Here is a 17,577-nt window from a genome sequence, read left to right on the forward strand (position 1 = left end):
TTTTTTACTTACTTTTTCACTATTAGACATTAATGGCTGTCTGTTGAGTTATTTTGAGGGAACAGCAAATTTACACTGTTACACAAGCTATACACTCACTACTTTACATTGTAGCAAAGTGTCATTTCTTCAGTGTTGTCACATTAAATATTTACAAAAATGTGAGGGGTGTACTCACTTTTGTGAGATAATGTATATACACACACACACACACACATTATATAAGTATTTATGCATTATTTTTTATGGATGCACACAAAACACTGAATTAAACTACAGTCCTGAATTAAAAATATAAACTCCCTTTCACTGCACCTTATGGTTTCTGTTACTTGCTTTTAAGCATATTGTTTTACTTTTGATCATAGTGTCTTAGACATCTTACTTGCGCTCCCACTGCGAGTGAGGAGCAACGCGGCCTCATTGCTAATAGATCACTCCCGTTATAAATAACACCAGAAGTTAGAATGCAAGCGTGCAAATACACCATATATTGACAATAAACTTAAATTAAACTAAAACTTTCAAGCAACTTGCACCAGTTTCCCCCGTCCCTTGCACACAGTGGAGCATTGTGGATACAAACAAGTTTGTGCTCATGCAGCACTGTCATGCTTCCCTGCTACACAAACTCCACTTTGTAAAGTTTTATCTTCTCTGTGGTGTTTAATATAAAATGCCCCCCCTGCCTTAGAGAACTTAGAGGTTGCACACTTTCTTCCTCAGTTACTTGATTATGCCTCCATCTGATGGTGACTGGGGTCATGTTGGGAATAAAAGGTAACATTGACCAACAGTAAACTGAAGAAAGTCATTGTCGGTGACTCTGGGTATGTGCTAAAGCTAGTGGCATCACATTACTTGTGTATGACGTCATGCACCGTTGACTAGGCAGCAGTTTATACTTCCGGTTACTAAAAAAATACTAGTGTTACATTTGAGACAATATTACCTTTCTAAAGTTCATACACTGGACGATAGAGTGCATAGTGTAAGTGTATAGTACGTCATTTGGGACACAATTTTACTATTTACTGACATTATGTGCCTCTGACTAGGAAGTGGCTTATACTTCCGGGTTAGTAAAAAACTAATGTGTTCCATTTGAGACCATATTACCTTTCTAAAATTCATACACTACATCAGTGGTTCTCAACCTTTTGTGAGCTCTGGAACCCTAGCATATTTCGAACAATACACAAGGTTCCCCACACTCCACAACAATTATAGGATATATATTTTAACAGTCATTTCTACATATGTTGCTTTATTTTATTAATATTTAACATTAATATTATTAACATTGGACAATTAAAATATGATCAAAACATTAAGATTTTATTTTTTACATTTTATTGTTAGTGCAACATTTAATTTCACTCTCTGAATTATCGTTTATTTTATCCACCAATGCGACACTTGAACTTGTCTACCACTCATAGGTTTTTGCAAACAATCATTTCATTTGTAAATAAATTTAAATTAAACCCATCAATGAAAGATTGTGATATTTGTGAATGCACACGAACAATAAAATTGATTAATTTTAAAACTCATTTGAATAAGTTTTGATCCATTTAACAAAAAAATAAAAATATTATTTAAACATTTTTAAAACTTTCCAACGGACTCCCTGCAATTACACCACTGACTACTAGCGGTCCGCAGACCCACAGTTTAGAAACACTGTAGTAGACGGTAGAGTATACAGTGTATAGTGCAAGTGTATAGTACGTCATTTGGGACATAACTTTAGTATTTACTCTCTGAAGCATGTTTCCGGAACAAAAGTAACATTGAGTAAACGTACCACGCGCAGACCAACTAATCGATAATGAGATTCGTTGACAATGATTTTCATAATCAATTATTATCAATTAGTTGTTGTAGCTCTAGTTTTATACAAAAGGCAAAAGCTTATTTTATCAAAAAAGTGAGCTATTCAGTTACATAGCAAATTATTGTGAAAGCAACGCATTTACAATTTCAAGCGGTTTCAAGCACTTTATCCGAAATCCAAGCACTTTTCAAACCTTGAGAACACTACATTAAAATTCAAGCCTTTTCAAGGATTTCCAGCACCCATACGAACCCTGGACCCAGCTTTGTGGAGTGTCTGGGTAACGTTTATCCGTAACGTTATATTTTCTGATTTTTTAGATCACCTTGCTCTTTCATGTTTAACAAACTCTGGTACAGTCACAGTAACCAGTGTATTTATATGAGATCACAACACACTTTAATTGCACACAGATGAATGCCAACTAGTTTTGTAATTTCTTATGTAACTATTCTAGGGTTTTCACAGAAATAGAAAGTGAATACGTATGCAAACCTTTTTATTTGTAAATACTTTTGATTATCGATTTTACATTATATAAAGGGCCACCATTTTAAACTGATGAACAAAAGCCAGTTGAATTCATTTCAGCTCAAAGTTGTAATAAAATGTGAAAAAGGGGTGGCAGGGAGATAATTATGAAAGTCACTGTACAAGTGATAATTTGTACTGGCATTATAGTTTAATTTATACCCACTGTGGTCATTACAGTTAGTGACTATACAGTCCATAAAGGATTTCCTGGAGTTTTTTTTGTGATCGTTGCGGCCAAAATGCGTAATTTTGTCTCGGATTTAAAAAAAAAAAGCAATGCAATCTACCAAGTTTTCTGTGCTTTTTTGCAGAAAACTACTTGTTAGTGAAATTACACTTGCACAAAATCGTTTTGCATGGTCTTGAACAGTGATGCTTGTTGGTAAATGAGACCTTTTAGCAGTACTCATGTTCAACAAGTGAATGAAAAGAGGCTTTGGCAGAATGTGTGTTGTGATGCGGTCACGTGAAACATCTTGGCCCAAATCTGCAGAAAATCTGTAGTAATTTTGGTAATTGCAATCTCCTGCGAATACTGCAGAGTTTCCTCGATTCTGCGTATTAAGAAATTATTGCAGAAATTATTCTGCAACCGCAAAATTCTGGATGGACTGACTACAGCAGAGGATTTGATCAGATTTGATGAAATCAGTAGGAAGATTTCACCTTGAAGCAACACCTTGAAACTTACCTCAACTGTGGTGGCTGCTTTCTGAGATTTTTTGCCGATGAGATCCACATGGACATACTGGGAGCGCATGTATTTCTTTGCCACGTCATAAACCCAAGGAGGGCAAGTGGCAGAAAAGAGCAGAGTCTGAGGGTTGTTTTCACCACCTGAAATGGATTGATACAAGTCATGTGCTATTAGCACAGATGCATATCAGGATGCATTTATTTATATGCATTATAAAAGAACTGAAAAAGTTGAGCAATATGTTTTTAGACTAGATTAAAGTGTCAGGGTGTTTTGCTTTGAATTTTGCAAACAAGACAAATGGTGCAGAAAGTGAAAACAGAATAAATTAGACAATTCTGTGCGAAATCGACTATATATACACACACACAGGACCCTGTATCCACATAAGCTCTTAAAATTATTTAGAAATTTTTACCGACTTAAAGTTTTCATTTGTCAACTACACAATAATTCATGCATTAGTGGAGCAAACTCTTTCTCTATTTTTTACCCAAGAGAATCTCACGTTTATGTGTTAGGAAAACTAAGAAGTTATATATATATATATATATATATATATATATTATATATATAAAAAATATTATATATATATATATATATATATATATATATATATATATATATATATATATATATATATATATATATTCTCCTTCTACATAGTTTCGGTTAAATATTTTTAATTTATCAAATCTTGAAGTTGTGTCAAAGTAAAGTTAAAGTATGCTCTAAGCAGGCAACCACAATTTTGGTCAGACCCTGTTTTTTTTTGTTTTTTTAACTGTTTTCCATAATTCAAGCCACTGTTGACACCTGCATCACAACTTTTGGGCTGCTCTTAAAATAATAAACAATTTTAAGTGTTTATTTTTTCCTTGGGTGGAAAATGGCTCACCTTTTTTGTAGGAAGCAGAGAGGATCTCCTCCACTTGTTCAGCAAAGCCCATATCAAGCATTTGGTCCACTTCGTCCAGCACCACATGTTTTAGCTGGGACAGATCCAATTTGTTGTTCTGAAGGTGGTCTTTTATTCGGCCTGGGGTGCCAACCAGAACATCGATGCCACTGCGAATGGCATCCACTGGAGAAGAAATATATTGCATGGATCAATATATATAAGAATGAGCAGGTATAAGAAATATTTTCAAAATGAAAAAGGAGTGCTTTTATGTCAACTCTCACTCTTGCCTCAAACCATGTCAAGTTGTTTAGTAATAAAAAAGTTATGCAATTCTGTCATGTAATAGGTTTCAGAAATTCATTCCAGTTTAATAGTGTTTAGTGCAACATGTGCACTACATCACACTCTCAAATCACAGCCATGCACCCAATAAAAGATGTGTGATTTAAGCTTTAATTATGTTAGTTGCCTTGTTGAACCATACTCTCTTTTGTAATTCACCGAAAACAAAGCTAGGTGATGCATGTTTTACCTTGGAACTGAGATGAGTGACAAATTTTTGTTCATCTTTTTCCCTAACAGGTAAGGTGTGGCTACTGACATTACTGTTGGCTGCTACACGAACAGTCTCTAAAAGATTTATAGCTTATAATGTTGGGTAAATTTTAATTAATTTTAAATTAAAGGCAGAAATTCCACAGATGCAAAAAGTGTTAATAAAATATGCCGTTTCATTTCTAATTCTTAAAACAGTCTTTTATAGTGAATTAGTTTTTTTTGGCTGTCTGAAATCCAATCCCATACTAATCTAGCATTTCAAGCTAGTATCCAGTACTACCTTGAGGGTTGTAGGAGCTTCCTCCATAGAAGCAGTGAACAGAGAGCTTCTTGGTGATATCCTTGAAGTCTTTAGCCACCTGAATTGCCAGCTCTCGAGTAGGCGTGAGAACCAGCACCTACATTAAAACAAATATGAAGGTTACCTTACAGGGAAAAAAATCTTTTTCAGTTTGCTGTTCAATAATGTCACTTGGACACATGAAATAAGTCAGAGTTCAATGTTTAGATGACTCAATTCTCACCAAACCTCCCAACTATGGGTGGAACACATTACTGATATAACTGTAATCAACCTGAAATAATTCTATCTTAACATCATGCTTTATTGCATAACGTGCAACAAATAATTATTTTCTAGTAATACTGACATTAAAGGCAATCACTTTAATAATTTCAAAGCACGGCTGAGCATGTTTCAAATCATTTAAAATAACAGCCATGTGAAAATATAAGTACACCTCATGGAAATCGTTGGTTTTGAAGTATTTGGACAAGCAAACATTTGATCATCTTTGAAACAGTGCATATTAATAAAGCTGACACCATCAAATGACACATAAATTAACATTTTGTAGTATGTTTCACAATTTAAATTAACAAAAAAAAAAAAAAAAAAAAAAAAAAAAAAACACACCACACACCACACAGATCAGTCACATGGAAAAAGCAAGTACACCCCTACATTAATCACACCTTAATAATCCATAAAATTAGAATCAGGTGTTCAAGATTGGGTGCCAGGGATTAGAACCTGTTTAGGGAGTGCAGGTGGAACCTGTCTTATTTATACACCTCTCTTATCTAGTGTTCCCTTTGCTATTGAGGTGTGTTGTCATCATGCCAAGGTCTAAAGAGTTCTTTAAGGCCTTCAGAGAAAAAGGTTGTGGATGCCTATAAGTCTGGCAAGGGATTCAAAAGAAGAATATGGCAAGGGATTTTCCACAGAAGTATGTCACATCTATTGATATTTCTATTGAATAAATTATTGAAAAAGCTCATTTTTCCTTGTGCTTTTGTTCAAGTAGATCAACTTTATTAATAGGCACTGTTTCAAAGATCAAATGTTTGCTTGTTCAAATATGTCAAAAAAGCCAACAATTTCCATGGGATGTACTTATTTTTTACATGACTGTACATGGAACAGAGTGGAGCGAAGTGCTGATAACTCCAACAGAGTAGAGAGTGCCTTTCTTAACCCCTTAAGCCCTAACACTTGGAATGGAAAATGATTTATCGGACATTTTCAGTTAGTATAAACAAATGAATTATTTTATCGCTGCAGTTCTGGTACAAGATTAGTCAGGACACTGGTGGCTTTCTGTGTGTGCAGTTTCATGACTGTGTGCTTAACTGCTGGTGAGCAGGGGGATGGGAAAGGGGTGGAGTTTGAGTCCCCTGCTGGGCAAACAATTCACACCTCTCCACGAAAACACTGAGACCGATAAATCGGAGAGCAGGACTAAAGCTTTTTTGATAGTAAAACACTGTATATAACTGCCACAATAAAATTAAAACATTTAAACCAAAGATCGGACTTATATAAACGTTTACTACCTTACATTACCTACATAGACGGAAATCGGTTTTATGAATCATGCACATTTCCATCGGTATAAAGTCCATCAGCTTTATTGAAGAAAACAAATGCAAAGTTCGATATTTAGTCACAAATGTCCTCTTCAAAATGCATTAAGTGTTTTGATATCCCACCCCTGTGGAATTTAGTAATTAGCCATAAACTGAAGTGAGACACATTCTAAAAAAGCTAATCTGCTTTGGCTATGCTGAACAACCTGCCTCCTAAAATTTAATCGGGCAGTCTAACTTGACTGACACCCACATGGACCAATTGTAAATACTCAACTGTAGCTTTCAAACAAGCCCAAGCTCGACATGATTAACCACTCAGAGGCTGAGAAAATCAAAAGCGTAATCAGCACAACTAAACCTTTTACACGTGTCTTGAGTTGTGTCAGCAGGTACAGGCTAATCAGCAAAGCGCTACAGGGCCATGCAGAGAAACTATCAGCAAATGGCTTCTCCACTCTAGCGGTCTTCCTGCAAAACTTTATACAGCAGGTTTTTGCATGTTTGGCAGTTTTTTCAGATCGCTAGTTTTCTACTGGTTTTCGCTCAGCGTGCGATTTATCGGCGTCTTATAACGGCGGCGTGCTCCCGAAAAAGCCTGAATGTGTCACAGCTTCTGGAGCAGTTATTTCTGTGTGGCTCTTTTTTTTTTTCTTGGAGGAAGACTGTGTGGATTGTGTTGAGGGGCTCCATCTACCCCCCAGAGAAGTCAGAGAAGAGGGGTCACTCGTGTGTCTATCATTTGAGCCATTAGGAGAGCAAGTGCTCCTTCACCTGGGGCTCTGGCACTATTTTTAATAAACATTATATTTCTATAACGTTATATGTATGTTTCAGACTTTTTTTGTGTGTGAAATTACACATAGTGTAACAGAGTTCATGCTACTGCCATCTGTTTTTTTTGTGCCATTTGAAGAGGTTTTTACCCGTGCTTGGATAACCTTACACACAATTTTAGTGGTTAGAGATAACTTCCTCATATTTTGGGTGTTCATGGACAAGTACTTGGGGTACCTTTGAGACCAGGAATGGGGTTGATATTAACATTTGCTGTGAAGATATAACATTTGTGTTAAAAGTAAATCATTTTAAAAAAAAATTCTGAACATATTGCCCCAGGTAGGCTAGGTAAAAGAAGAAATACTTGAAATAACTACTAATTCTTAAAGTCTTAAGTGTCTACTTTCATGTGAGCCATTAACCACTACTGTGGTGTGTGAGATCACAAAACAAATCAATGCTGAACACAGGTAACCCCAAAACAGACAAAAATGCCATTTTTTGGCTACCGGGAAAAGAGGATTCTGCTCCTCAATGCACCTTATGATATGCTGGGTCGTTTTACAGAAACTCTGAAATAAGCAATAGGTTTAAGGTTATTTAATTAAAACATTGCTTAGTTTAGAATGAGGAAGGAGAAGAAATTGAAAGGGCGTGTGGAGAGACGGCACACTTAAAAGGCGCGTTTCCAGAAAGGAAACATTCTACATTTGTAACCAAGTCATTTAATCAAGCAATGTATTACAAACAGAAACAAGTATACTACAGTGAAATTTCAAGTCGGAGCAGGATTTGAGCAAACATTGCTTTACCAGTGAGCATGAGTGGTACATGAGTGGAGCGTTCGCTTGGGTCCTGAATGGAGCGCACATGAATAGAGCGGAATAGAGAGCAGTGCGTCACACCACTCCTCTTTGCTCATATGCTCCGACATGGATTCATGGAAGACGCATTCAGAAACACCCCCAGGTCCTCCTGCCATCCCAAATCACTTTCCAGGTGGTTAAATGTTAATCAAAAGCTTATATTTTTCAAATGTGGACGTCAATGGGATTTCAGTGTATAAAGAATCTTGATTCGCACAGTCATATTCTCAGCAATTTATATATTAGTAGCCTCAAAGATTATGTCCACAGAGCATCTGATACCTACTGTATACTTAGCTGGTCACAACAATCTGATTAACGATAGTTTTATCCATGAAATTATGGACTGATATTTCTTGCCCCTAACTGAAACTCACCTTTGGCACTCTCCCTCTTTTTTTGTCCTCGGTTCCTGACTGTAGCTTCTCCACCAGTGGGATTGCAAAAGAGAAAGTCTTTCCTGTGCCTGTTCGAGCTTGGCCAACCACATCCTCCCCATCGTACACAGAGTTGAAGGTTTTCACTTGAATGTCAAACAGATGCGTCACACCCCGTGCTGCAAAATACGTGAATTATTAAATAGCGCAAAAACCCAAAACAGAAACATCATACCTGGAAAAAGTCAACCAATGAGTAGTCAAACCTTGGAGTAGCTTGATGGTGTCCTGTGAGATTTTGAAATTAGAGAAGGCTCCCTCTCTTTGCTCTGGCGTCTCCTGTAGAAGACCAAAAAAAATTATCATCATCTCACAACTATAAACATATATATTCCTCAGGTATTTCCAACAAACTGTTTCAGAAGACCTTCACACACAGACATAGATATGGGCTGATCTAATAAATGGGCTGATATTTAAAAAAACACCATAAACAAAAAAAACATTTCCATGACCTATTCTTTTTGGGAATCAATATATGTTAAATTTTTTATTTTTTTTTTTAAATTAAAAAAACACACAAAAAAAGGAATATCTGCTCATTTGAGACTTCCAATCTCAATCAAATCTCACATCAATCATGTGATGTGAGATCAAGTGTTTGTGTAAATTTCTCGGCTTAAAGTCCCTTTGAAATCAAAACTGAAATTTTGTTTATTAAGGTTATTTATAAAGCTAGTGTGTGCCAAAATTCGCATTTAGAAGATATATGCATTCAAAATGTTCAGTCTCTCTCTACCACCAATACGGATCAAGAATTTTGAGGACATCATTCTACATAGGGCTGGGCGATAAAACGGTATCAGTATTTTTCAACGGTACACCTTTATCAGTAATGATAGAAAAAATGTTCGATATAACGCTCAATAAAATGTAAACAGACAAAGTTTGGTCGCATGACCAACCATCAAGCGTGCGCCGTCCCTGGATCATAAACAGCCTTTCATATGCCTTGATAAAAGGAGTGTGCTGAGGGTGACAAGCAAACAGCCACTAACAAGCTGCGTATATGTGGGGTTCGGTCGCGTCTTCGCCATGTGACATCAGAACACACAAACAAATGCGAAAATGAGTTCAGAGCCTGCCAAGGAGATTGTGAATAAAAAGGATGTCATCAGTACGGCAATTCTTTTTTTGGTTTGTTTTCGTCCGACCAACAGAAGAAGACCGACGCGTGCAAAGCTGTGGAAAAAAATAAATAAATAAATAAAATAAAATGTCCCAACCAAGTACGTAGAAACAAGCTGCGAGAGACTTGCAGTGCACATGCGCAGCGCTCCACACATGTTCAGTGAGTGTGACTCTGAACAGCAGGCAAGGAAGAAGTGAGACATTTTTTCCTCTTTTTGTGTTTTTTGGTAAAATGTCGGCTCTGGGGAGGACAGCGAGTGTCCTCAGAGCAAGAACTCTGACCTCAGCACAGTGTTAACCAGAAGTAAGTGTTAAACTGGAAGTTTTATACGAGGATAGGCTAACTATGCTAACAGGCGGAGCACAAACCAGAGCGTGGTGCTATAATGCGATGTTGATCTACACTTACATTGCACATTTTGTAATATTTTATTTAAGTTCAAGAGTTTGTATAACCCCTATTTATTTAATCTTGATATAACATAAGAGAAGATATTTGTTTAAATTCTGTTTTGTTTTTCACTTTTAAAACTAAAATTACTGGTTGTTTGTCTTTATAACAGTGGGTAAATTAAAAATACAGTGGTTAAATTCAAACATTTTTTTCTATTGGTCTTTGTTTATAAAAAGATTAAAAACGATCAATAATTATCGATACTGAATGATATGAAACACTATATTATAATAATTTTTTGAGCTGTACCACCCAGACCTAATTCTACACTTAAATGCTCTTAAGAATCTGAAGTGTCCCACCCCCAACATTATAAAAACCACCTTGCTGAAGTTGCCTGGGCTGGGCTTTTTACTTCCTGCTACAAATAAGGTAAACATTCTCAAAGCAGTTAAACCTGCATTTAGGTCACAAATAAAGCTTGATAAACTCCAGGGGCATGGCTCTTCCTGAAGTATACACTGTAGTTTCTCCAATAGTGGGATTGCAAATGAAAAAGTCTTCATGAAATGTCATAATTGTGACGTGTTACTTCTAGTGTGGTGCAAATGCTAAGCAGAAAGAGCACAAACAGTAACCTACCACATCCTTTTCACTCTCGCTGTTGGAGTCTTCATTGGACTGTGTCGAGGTAGAGTCTGTGAAATGCCCGTTGACTTTTGCTTGAGTCTTTGTTGATTTTGTGCCAATGCCAGTGACAGACGGTGCTTGGTCAACTGTTGTCTCATCTGGTGTCGCTGCTTTCTTTTTCTTCTTCTTCTTCTTCTTCTCCTGTTAGGGTGTCCAAGGAAACCAAGGAAGAGCACATCAAGATTAATCGGGAAAGACAAGTGAAATAGTGTAACACAATGCTAGTTAAACCTGTTCATCGTTTTTTCTGTTGTTGTAAGCCGTTTCCACACTTCAAACATATCAAATGTTTGTAAATGTAGTTACATTTAGTTTGCATAATTTAAGTAAAATACAAAGCCAGAGAAGCTGAGACACAGATCAGAGCCCTGTCACAATCATGATATTTTTAGACTCCAATTATATAATTACAATTTAATTATTCCTGCCCTCATTATGGTACAAGCCTAATTACAGTATAATAATGCTAATAGCAATAATAGAAGCACTCCTTAGAGTCATTAATTGAACACCTCAGTACTATAATCAAACACTTTCCTTTGTCATGAAAACATGATCTGTACACGACCGGTCAAAAGTTTATGGACACTCGACTGAAATGTTTCTCATGATCTAAAAAATCCTTTTGATCTGAAGGTGTATGATTAAATGTTTTAAATTGGTCTTGTAGACAAATATATAACTGTATCATCATGTTCATTTCTTTCATTAGAAAACTAAGATTTTATTTACAAGAAAAAATTTTTTTTCAAACGGACGACTTGGAGCGAAATATTCTGAAAAGCAGCCGATAAGAGTCCAGCGTAGGTGTGAACTCCTTTAATACTGTTTAAAAAGCATTTCAGGGAAATTCCTCAAGAAATCTGTTGAGAAAATTCCAAGAATACAATTCTGGAAATTCTAGGCAAAAAGGCTGTCTACTTTAAAGATGCTAAAATATTCAATTATTTTGATTTATTTTGGATTTTTTATCACAACGTAATTCCCATAGCGCCGCTTGTTACTCCAAAGTTTTTACGAGTTTATTTTGTATATTTTTTCCCAACATATAATAATAATAATAATAATAATGAGTGTGTCTAAACTTTTGACTGATACACACACATACATATATCTATACACATGCACATACACACAATTTCAGCAGCTGACAATCAAAATAATGGAATTATTAGCAAAGTAGTATCCTAATTAAAACAGAATAATTTAATGAAGTACTACAGAATTCTCAAATCCGATTGGTCGGGCGTTGACTGATTTTCTATAACAGTAGCTCTGACAGTAATGGTGGCTGCAAGGCAAATCTCAGACTTATTTTCTTTCCTTCTGATTTTAATGTTACCGTTTCTAGAGTAACAACAAGGGAACTTGCACAGAGTGTCCGAAAAGTCAGAAATCAATGGCAATATGTTCAGCAAATATGTCGATCCAAATATGTTGAGCAAAATCCACAAAAACAAAAAACAGAAGCTGAGAAATTACATAAGAGTGAACATGTTTTAAATAATAAATAGAAAATTATGTATTTGCAGTTTTATTCTTATTTGTTCCTGACTTTTCAGATGCCCCGTATTCATACCCAACAATAACCAGAACTCTTAAATAAAAATAAATAGCTGTGCAGAAAAGACAAAAATGACAATTTGACAAAACTTCTATGGCCACAGAAGGAAATCTTTACATGAGAAATAAAAATGGTGAAAAACAGATCAGAGGTTTGTCAAGGACATTTTGTTCAAGTAGATCATTTGCCTGAACCCAACCTGTAAAAATGTGCCTGATTCACATTGTTTGTGGCTACAGAAACACATATCATTGTGATAGTGCCTATTAAGAGATGATTACCTCTGGCTGCTCGCCTTCCGGGTTCATGAGCTCGTCACTGGAATGAAGGTTGTTCACTTCAACTGGTTTCCTCCCGAAGTTTCCATTAACGTCAGGAGACTTCTGCACTGTCCCGTTGGCTGTGTCCATCTTTTCTCGTTTGACCTTTTTGGGAGCCGGTGGATCGCAGTCAGCAGATTCTTCAGTCACTGTGGTTTTCTTCTTCTTGGTCTTGTCTTTCTTTTTCTGATGATTAAACAAGAGAAAATTTTCTATGAGCATCTTAAACACTGCTATAACTTAGAAAAAGGACAACGCTAAGCTAATGCAAGTTAGTGCTAAAATGGTAACCATTTACAACGTGATAGTCTGCTTGCTTTTGACTGTTAAAGTATAAACAATAAAACATTTCACTTTTAATAAATGAATGGTTAGCAGTGGTTAATTACTGGAGAAATAAGAGGAATGAAACACTGCAGGAAACACTATTATTAAGAAATAATCCATTTTGCACCAGTAACAGAAAATTCATCACACCATCATGTTCTTGATAATTATCCTACCGGAAATTTATCCAACCAATTATAATCAAGAAATCAACAGTGCTGTGGTATAATGAGTCTTTATTGAAAACACATACATTACAGCACAGTGAAATTCTTTTCTTCGCATACCCCAGCATGTTAGGAAGTTGGGATCAGAGCGTAGGGTCAGCCATGATACAGCACCCCTGGAGGTTTAAGGGCCTTGCTCAAGGGCCCAACAGTGGCAGCTTGGCAGTGCTGGGGCTTGAACCCCCGACCTTCTGATCAGTAACCCAAAGCCTTAACTGCCAAGCCACCACTCCCCCCTTGAAAACATTTAATATGTTCAATATTGATATTTTCCTCATAAGCATTTCCTCAAAAAGCTAGCACACTCTCATGAGTGCTACAGTATGAAATAAAAGATGAGTAACAAATAAAATAAAAGTTGTCATGGACATACTTCATATAATTCTACATGGACACTGTATAAACTGAGCAACATTGGAACAAAATAACTATATAGTAAACAAACTACTGCTCAGACACAAAGAACAGCAATAACCAAAACTCACCATAGTAACAGTAAGTAAAAGTTATGCGTGGTCATATTTACACAATCATATAGTTCTATAATCGAAAGTATGTACTACAGTAGAGCAATGGTTCTCAATCTTTTTCAGCATGAGGCCCCCCCCTTGTTACTACTAATTACTACTCTCAGTTCCTTGTTCACATTTTAAGGCTAAATAAAGGTGGCTTTAAATCCCGGTGGCTTTCTCCGTGGCTGCTCCTAGGCTTTGGAATAGTCTTCCTCTCCACATCAGATCTTCCCCTTCCGTTTCTGTGTTTAAATCTCCTTTGTATTGAATCTCATTTGTATTCTTTATGTTTTAATCGAGAGTGTAAATTTTTCATTGGTCTCTCTTTGGTTTTTGTTTACTCTTAGTTTGTTTTAATTCGGTTTTATATTTCTTGTACAGCACTTTGGTTTCAATATCTGTTGTTTTAAATGTGCTTTATAAATCAATAAACTAAACGATCCTGACTTACATACAAGTTAAATTAATTTTAAACAAAATAAGGTTGTAGAATCTCAATGCGGCCCCTCTGGCGCCATCTGGCGGCCCCCAGTTTGAGAACCATTGTAATATCGTATACTGCATTTCAGACACTGCCACGGTTTCTGCACCCTGTGCAGTTCACGTGATGCCCAACAGGGGGCGCTTGGGGCGCTTGAGACGTGCCCCCCCCATCAACACACGTGTTACCAGCATGCGAAAAAGCTAACAAGCTGACTATTTACTTAGCTTTCCTCATCCTTTCCTTATCGGCTGTATTCGTACTCTAATCTAGAGCAATGACGACTCATATGATGTAAATGACATGTTGTAACAAAGAGTTTGTAAGAATTTATCAGCGAGTTTAACTCTGAGCCGTGGTCCATGTCCACTAACAGCGCTGCTAGCTAGCCAGCTGGCTAACTTATTAGTAATAAATACTCAAATCAAGCAAATACTTGTACTTACTTTGGTTTCCAAATTGCTGTCTAATCCCTCGTCCACGTCGTTCATGGTGATACCGTTCTCACTGCTGCTTAGAACTAATGATGGCATTTTGTACCGTTTCTCCGCCGATGAACACAGCCTCTGCCACGGGAACAGGCAGGAAAAGGACCGTCAGCCTCAAACAGGAAGCGGATGAGACGCGTGATGTTTCTTCACACCCGATTCTTCTTGGCCATTGTAGAAGTTCAGTATGGACTAGACCCAGGGGCGGGGCTTGTCAAAATGTGGGTAGGAAATAAAAGAACACCACATGGCGCATTATGGCCAACTCGAATGAAAACGTTGTTTGGTTATTTAAACATAAATTAGGCACCCCTTATTGACGCCAGACCCTGGGGGCGGAGCTTCGTGATCATGGGCGGTAATGAGGAAGTGGGCTCCAGGAGTTAAAAAAAATAATAATTCCAACAGTTAGAGATCTAATCTTAAAAAAGGCTTACCTAATCTTACCTAAAATCTTACACAATGCTTCTTTACTAGCACAGAAAATTACATATAAGGGCAGTTTGATCAAAGATGTTGCAGAAAGCTAATTATCATTTTAATTATAAAATGAGAACCAAAAATATTTTCACCCAGTATTTAGCTATTTCAAATAGAACAGATTGCTCAAAAACCTCAAATTACGCTGTTATTTCTTGTTCTTACACATTATGAGCACTGCCACCTTGACGTGACGTCATCACAGAATCGCTCGGAAAAGCTTTCAGAGTAGGAATTACGAGTTAGAGGGCCATTTAAACTTATCTTCCTACTGGGGTCATCATTAGTTTCCAACTGACCGGTTCCTATTTTGTTATGACATCCGATCTCAAATATGAACAAAATACATTTAAACAATTTAGGATTTTCTTTCTCTCACAAACGCTTTTCCTTGTACATACATGAGTTCACAGACTCCCATGGTGACTTGTGTCACTTTAGTTGACAGGGGAGAGATGAAGGTAATCCATCCAGACAGCAGGGTCAGTTATGCTTTCTTGCACTCCTGGCCACAGATAGCTATTTCATTGTCATGATCTCACAGCAGTAAGGAACTCACACTGCACTTTACACTCTGGAATCATAGGCGAGGTTTTGTAAGAGATTATAGATTTATATTTTGTCATAAATGGCTTATCTGTTATAGGTTAGGCCTGATGCCTGTTTTCTAAATCTGGCCCGCATGAATGTGGCCGCACGTATTCACGTTGGACAGTACATTGGCCCTTGCTCTAGATAGGTTTTTTTTTTTTTTTTTTTTTTAACCCCAAAGCTCCTGGTGTGATATATTCCTGGCACTTACACTGCTTTCATGTAATCAACTACTAAGATATAAGATATAGAAGTTCTCGATGTTTGCAAAATATGCAGTATGACATTGTAAGATATTGAGACATTTACTGTCAAACTACTTATATTTTTAATCGCTCAATGATTACATGGTAAAATGTCCATAGTGGACCTCAGTGTGGATTCTGTGGGCCTACTGATAGCTAATAATAGGATAAGGCTGCCCCCAGGTGACTGTCACAAGTGCCTGAGGCTAATTTGGAGAAGGTGGGAGCCACGTGCAGAACAGTTGGTTGAATCCTGACATAGCAACTCCCTGTCAGCTGCCTGGTACATGGGATTTGGATTTGAGCTCTTGAAGTGGAACTGCACGTACCAGGGCACTAGCCACTAGGCACACTGTTATTTGGGCACTGCATGTGACTATGTAGTTTATGTACTATTTTTTAATGCACTATTTTATGTACGATGTGTTTTTATTCTATTCATTGCTTTTGAAAATCAAGAATAACACTATGTAAAGTTCTATGTAATGATTTAAAGCTGACATTACAGTCCCATATCACTATCACAGTTAAATTGATTTAATCTTCTATAGATCCTATAAATACTGCATATATATATATATATATATGTGTGTGTGTGTGTGTGTGTGTGTGTGTGTGTGTAAATAATATAACTCTACTCACAATTTTAATAAAACTAGGATAATATACAACCACAGCTTAGGTTCTCTGGGTTTATGTTTTTTTTTTTTATGTAAAAGCCCTAATGGATTGAATAAACAAATGATGGCCATATTTACCACATGTGCCTAATACTTCAATAGTTGGATTATGTTCATAAAAAATACATCTGTTCTGCAATCAGGAGCTCCTTGTGGAATTTTAGTACACTTGATCCTGGAGAAAGTCTGGGAACTCCTGGCTCCATATATCCCTAGAAGTCCAGGAACACAGTTTAATAAGGATTATATGATCAATTTCAGAAAATTGTCCCATTTCTTACAATCCTACACTCTCAGAAAAAAGAACACTAAACTTTAAATTTCCTACAGGGTACACAATGTGTACCTTTACTATGTTTATTTTAGCTTGAAATGTTCAAAAAAGCTTTAAAGCTTCACCTTTAAAGCTTCATTCCAGGTGAAAATTTTATATATATATATATATATATATATATATATATATATATATATATATATATATATATATATATATATATATATATATATATATATATATATATATGTGTGTGTGTGTGTGTAGTAATGGTAATCTTCACTATTTATGTTTGTGTACAGAATCCAAAGGCAGTAACATTATCGAGCCTGGCCATGGCACAAGTGTGAAGTGAGGGAAATAATTATCCAAACTGGTACAAATAAGTAACAGCTTTCAGGGGAAATAAACGGATATTAATTCATTAATACACCGTATTTTTAATCCAGTGCCAGTTCCATCGTGACGGTTTTGTTGACATGAGACCCGCCTGATCTCTGTAACGCAATACAGTGGAGTAATCACGTGGTCGCGGAGCCGCGCGGAAGCAGCTGTCAATAAAGGCTTTAACCGTGTTGCGTTAGACAACGTATAAGCCTATTGGCTGGAGCCGCACGGTGGGCGGGGCTTTACCTCACTAGACAGCTGAGGTGTCGCAGTACGTCACGTAGCGCTCGCGATACAAAAA

General features: G+C 36.7%; 1 protein-coding gene across 3 annotated transcripts in view; it reads right to left on the reverse strand.

Moving 5' to 3' along the window:
- The window catches only part of ddx21 (DEAD (Asp-Glu-Ala-Asp) box helicase 21), a 26,641-nt gene extending 11,884 nt beyond the window's left edge, over positions 1-14,757 (reverse strand). The window contains exons 1-8 of one of the 3 annotated variants that reach the window (XM_053677742.1): positions 14,578-14,757; positions 12,546-12,770; positions 10,653-10,835; positions 8,692-8,764; positions 8,426-8,604; positions 4,814-4,931; positions 3,970-4,155; positions 3,066-3,211 (exon numbers count right to left, since the gene is read on the reverse strand). In XM_053677742.1, the coding sequence (XP_053533717.1) occupies positions 3,066-3,211; positions 3,970-4,155; positions 4,814-4,931; positions 8,426-8,604; positions 8,692-8,764; positions 10,653-10,835; positions 12,546-12,770; positions 14,578-14,664 (1,197 nt within the window). In that variant the 5' untranslated portion in view covers positions 14,665-14,757. Of the gene's footprint in view, positions 1-3,065; positions 3,212-3,969; positions 4,156-4,813; positions 4,932-8,425; positions 8,605-8,691; positions 8,765-10,652; positions 10,842-12,545; positions 12,771-14,577 lie in introns of all 3 variants that reach the window. The other 2 variants (XM_017461369.3, XM_017461368.3) reach the window with 2 other exon arrangements.
- Between the last annotated feature and the right edge of the window lie 2,820 nt (positions 14,758-17,577).

Source organism: Ictalurus punctatus, chromosome 29 (assembly GCF_001660625.3).
Source record: "Ictalurus punctatus breed USDA103 chromosome 29, Coco_2.0, whole genome shotgun sequence".
Taxonomy (NCBI): domain Eukaryota; kingdom Metazoa; phylum Chordata; class Actinopteri; order Siluriformes; family Ictaluridae; genus Ictalurus; species Ictalurus punctatus.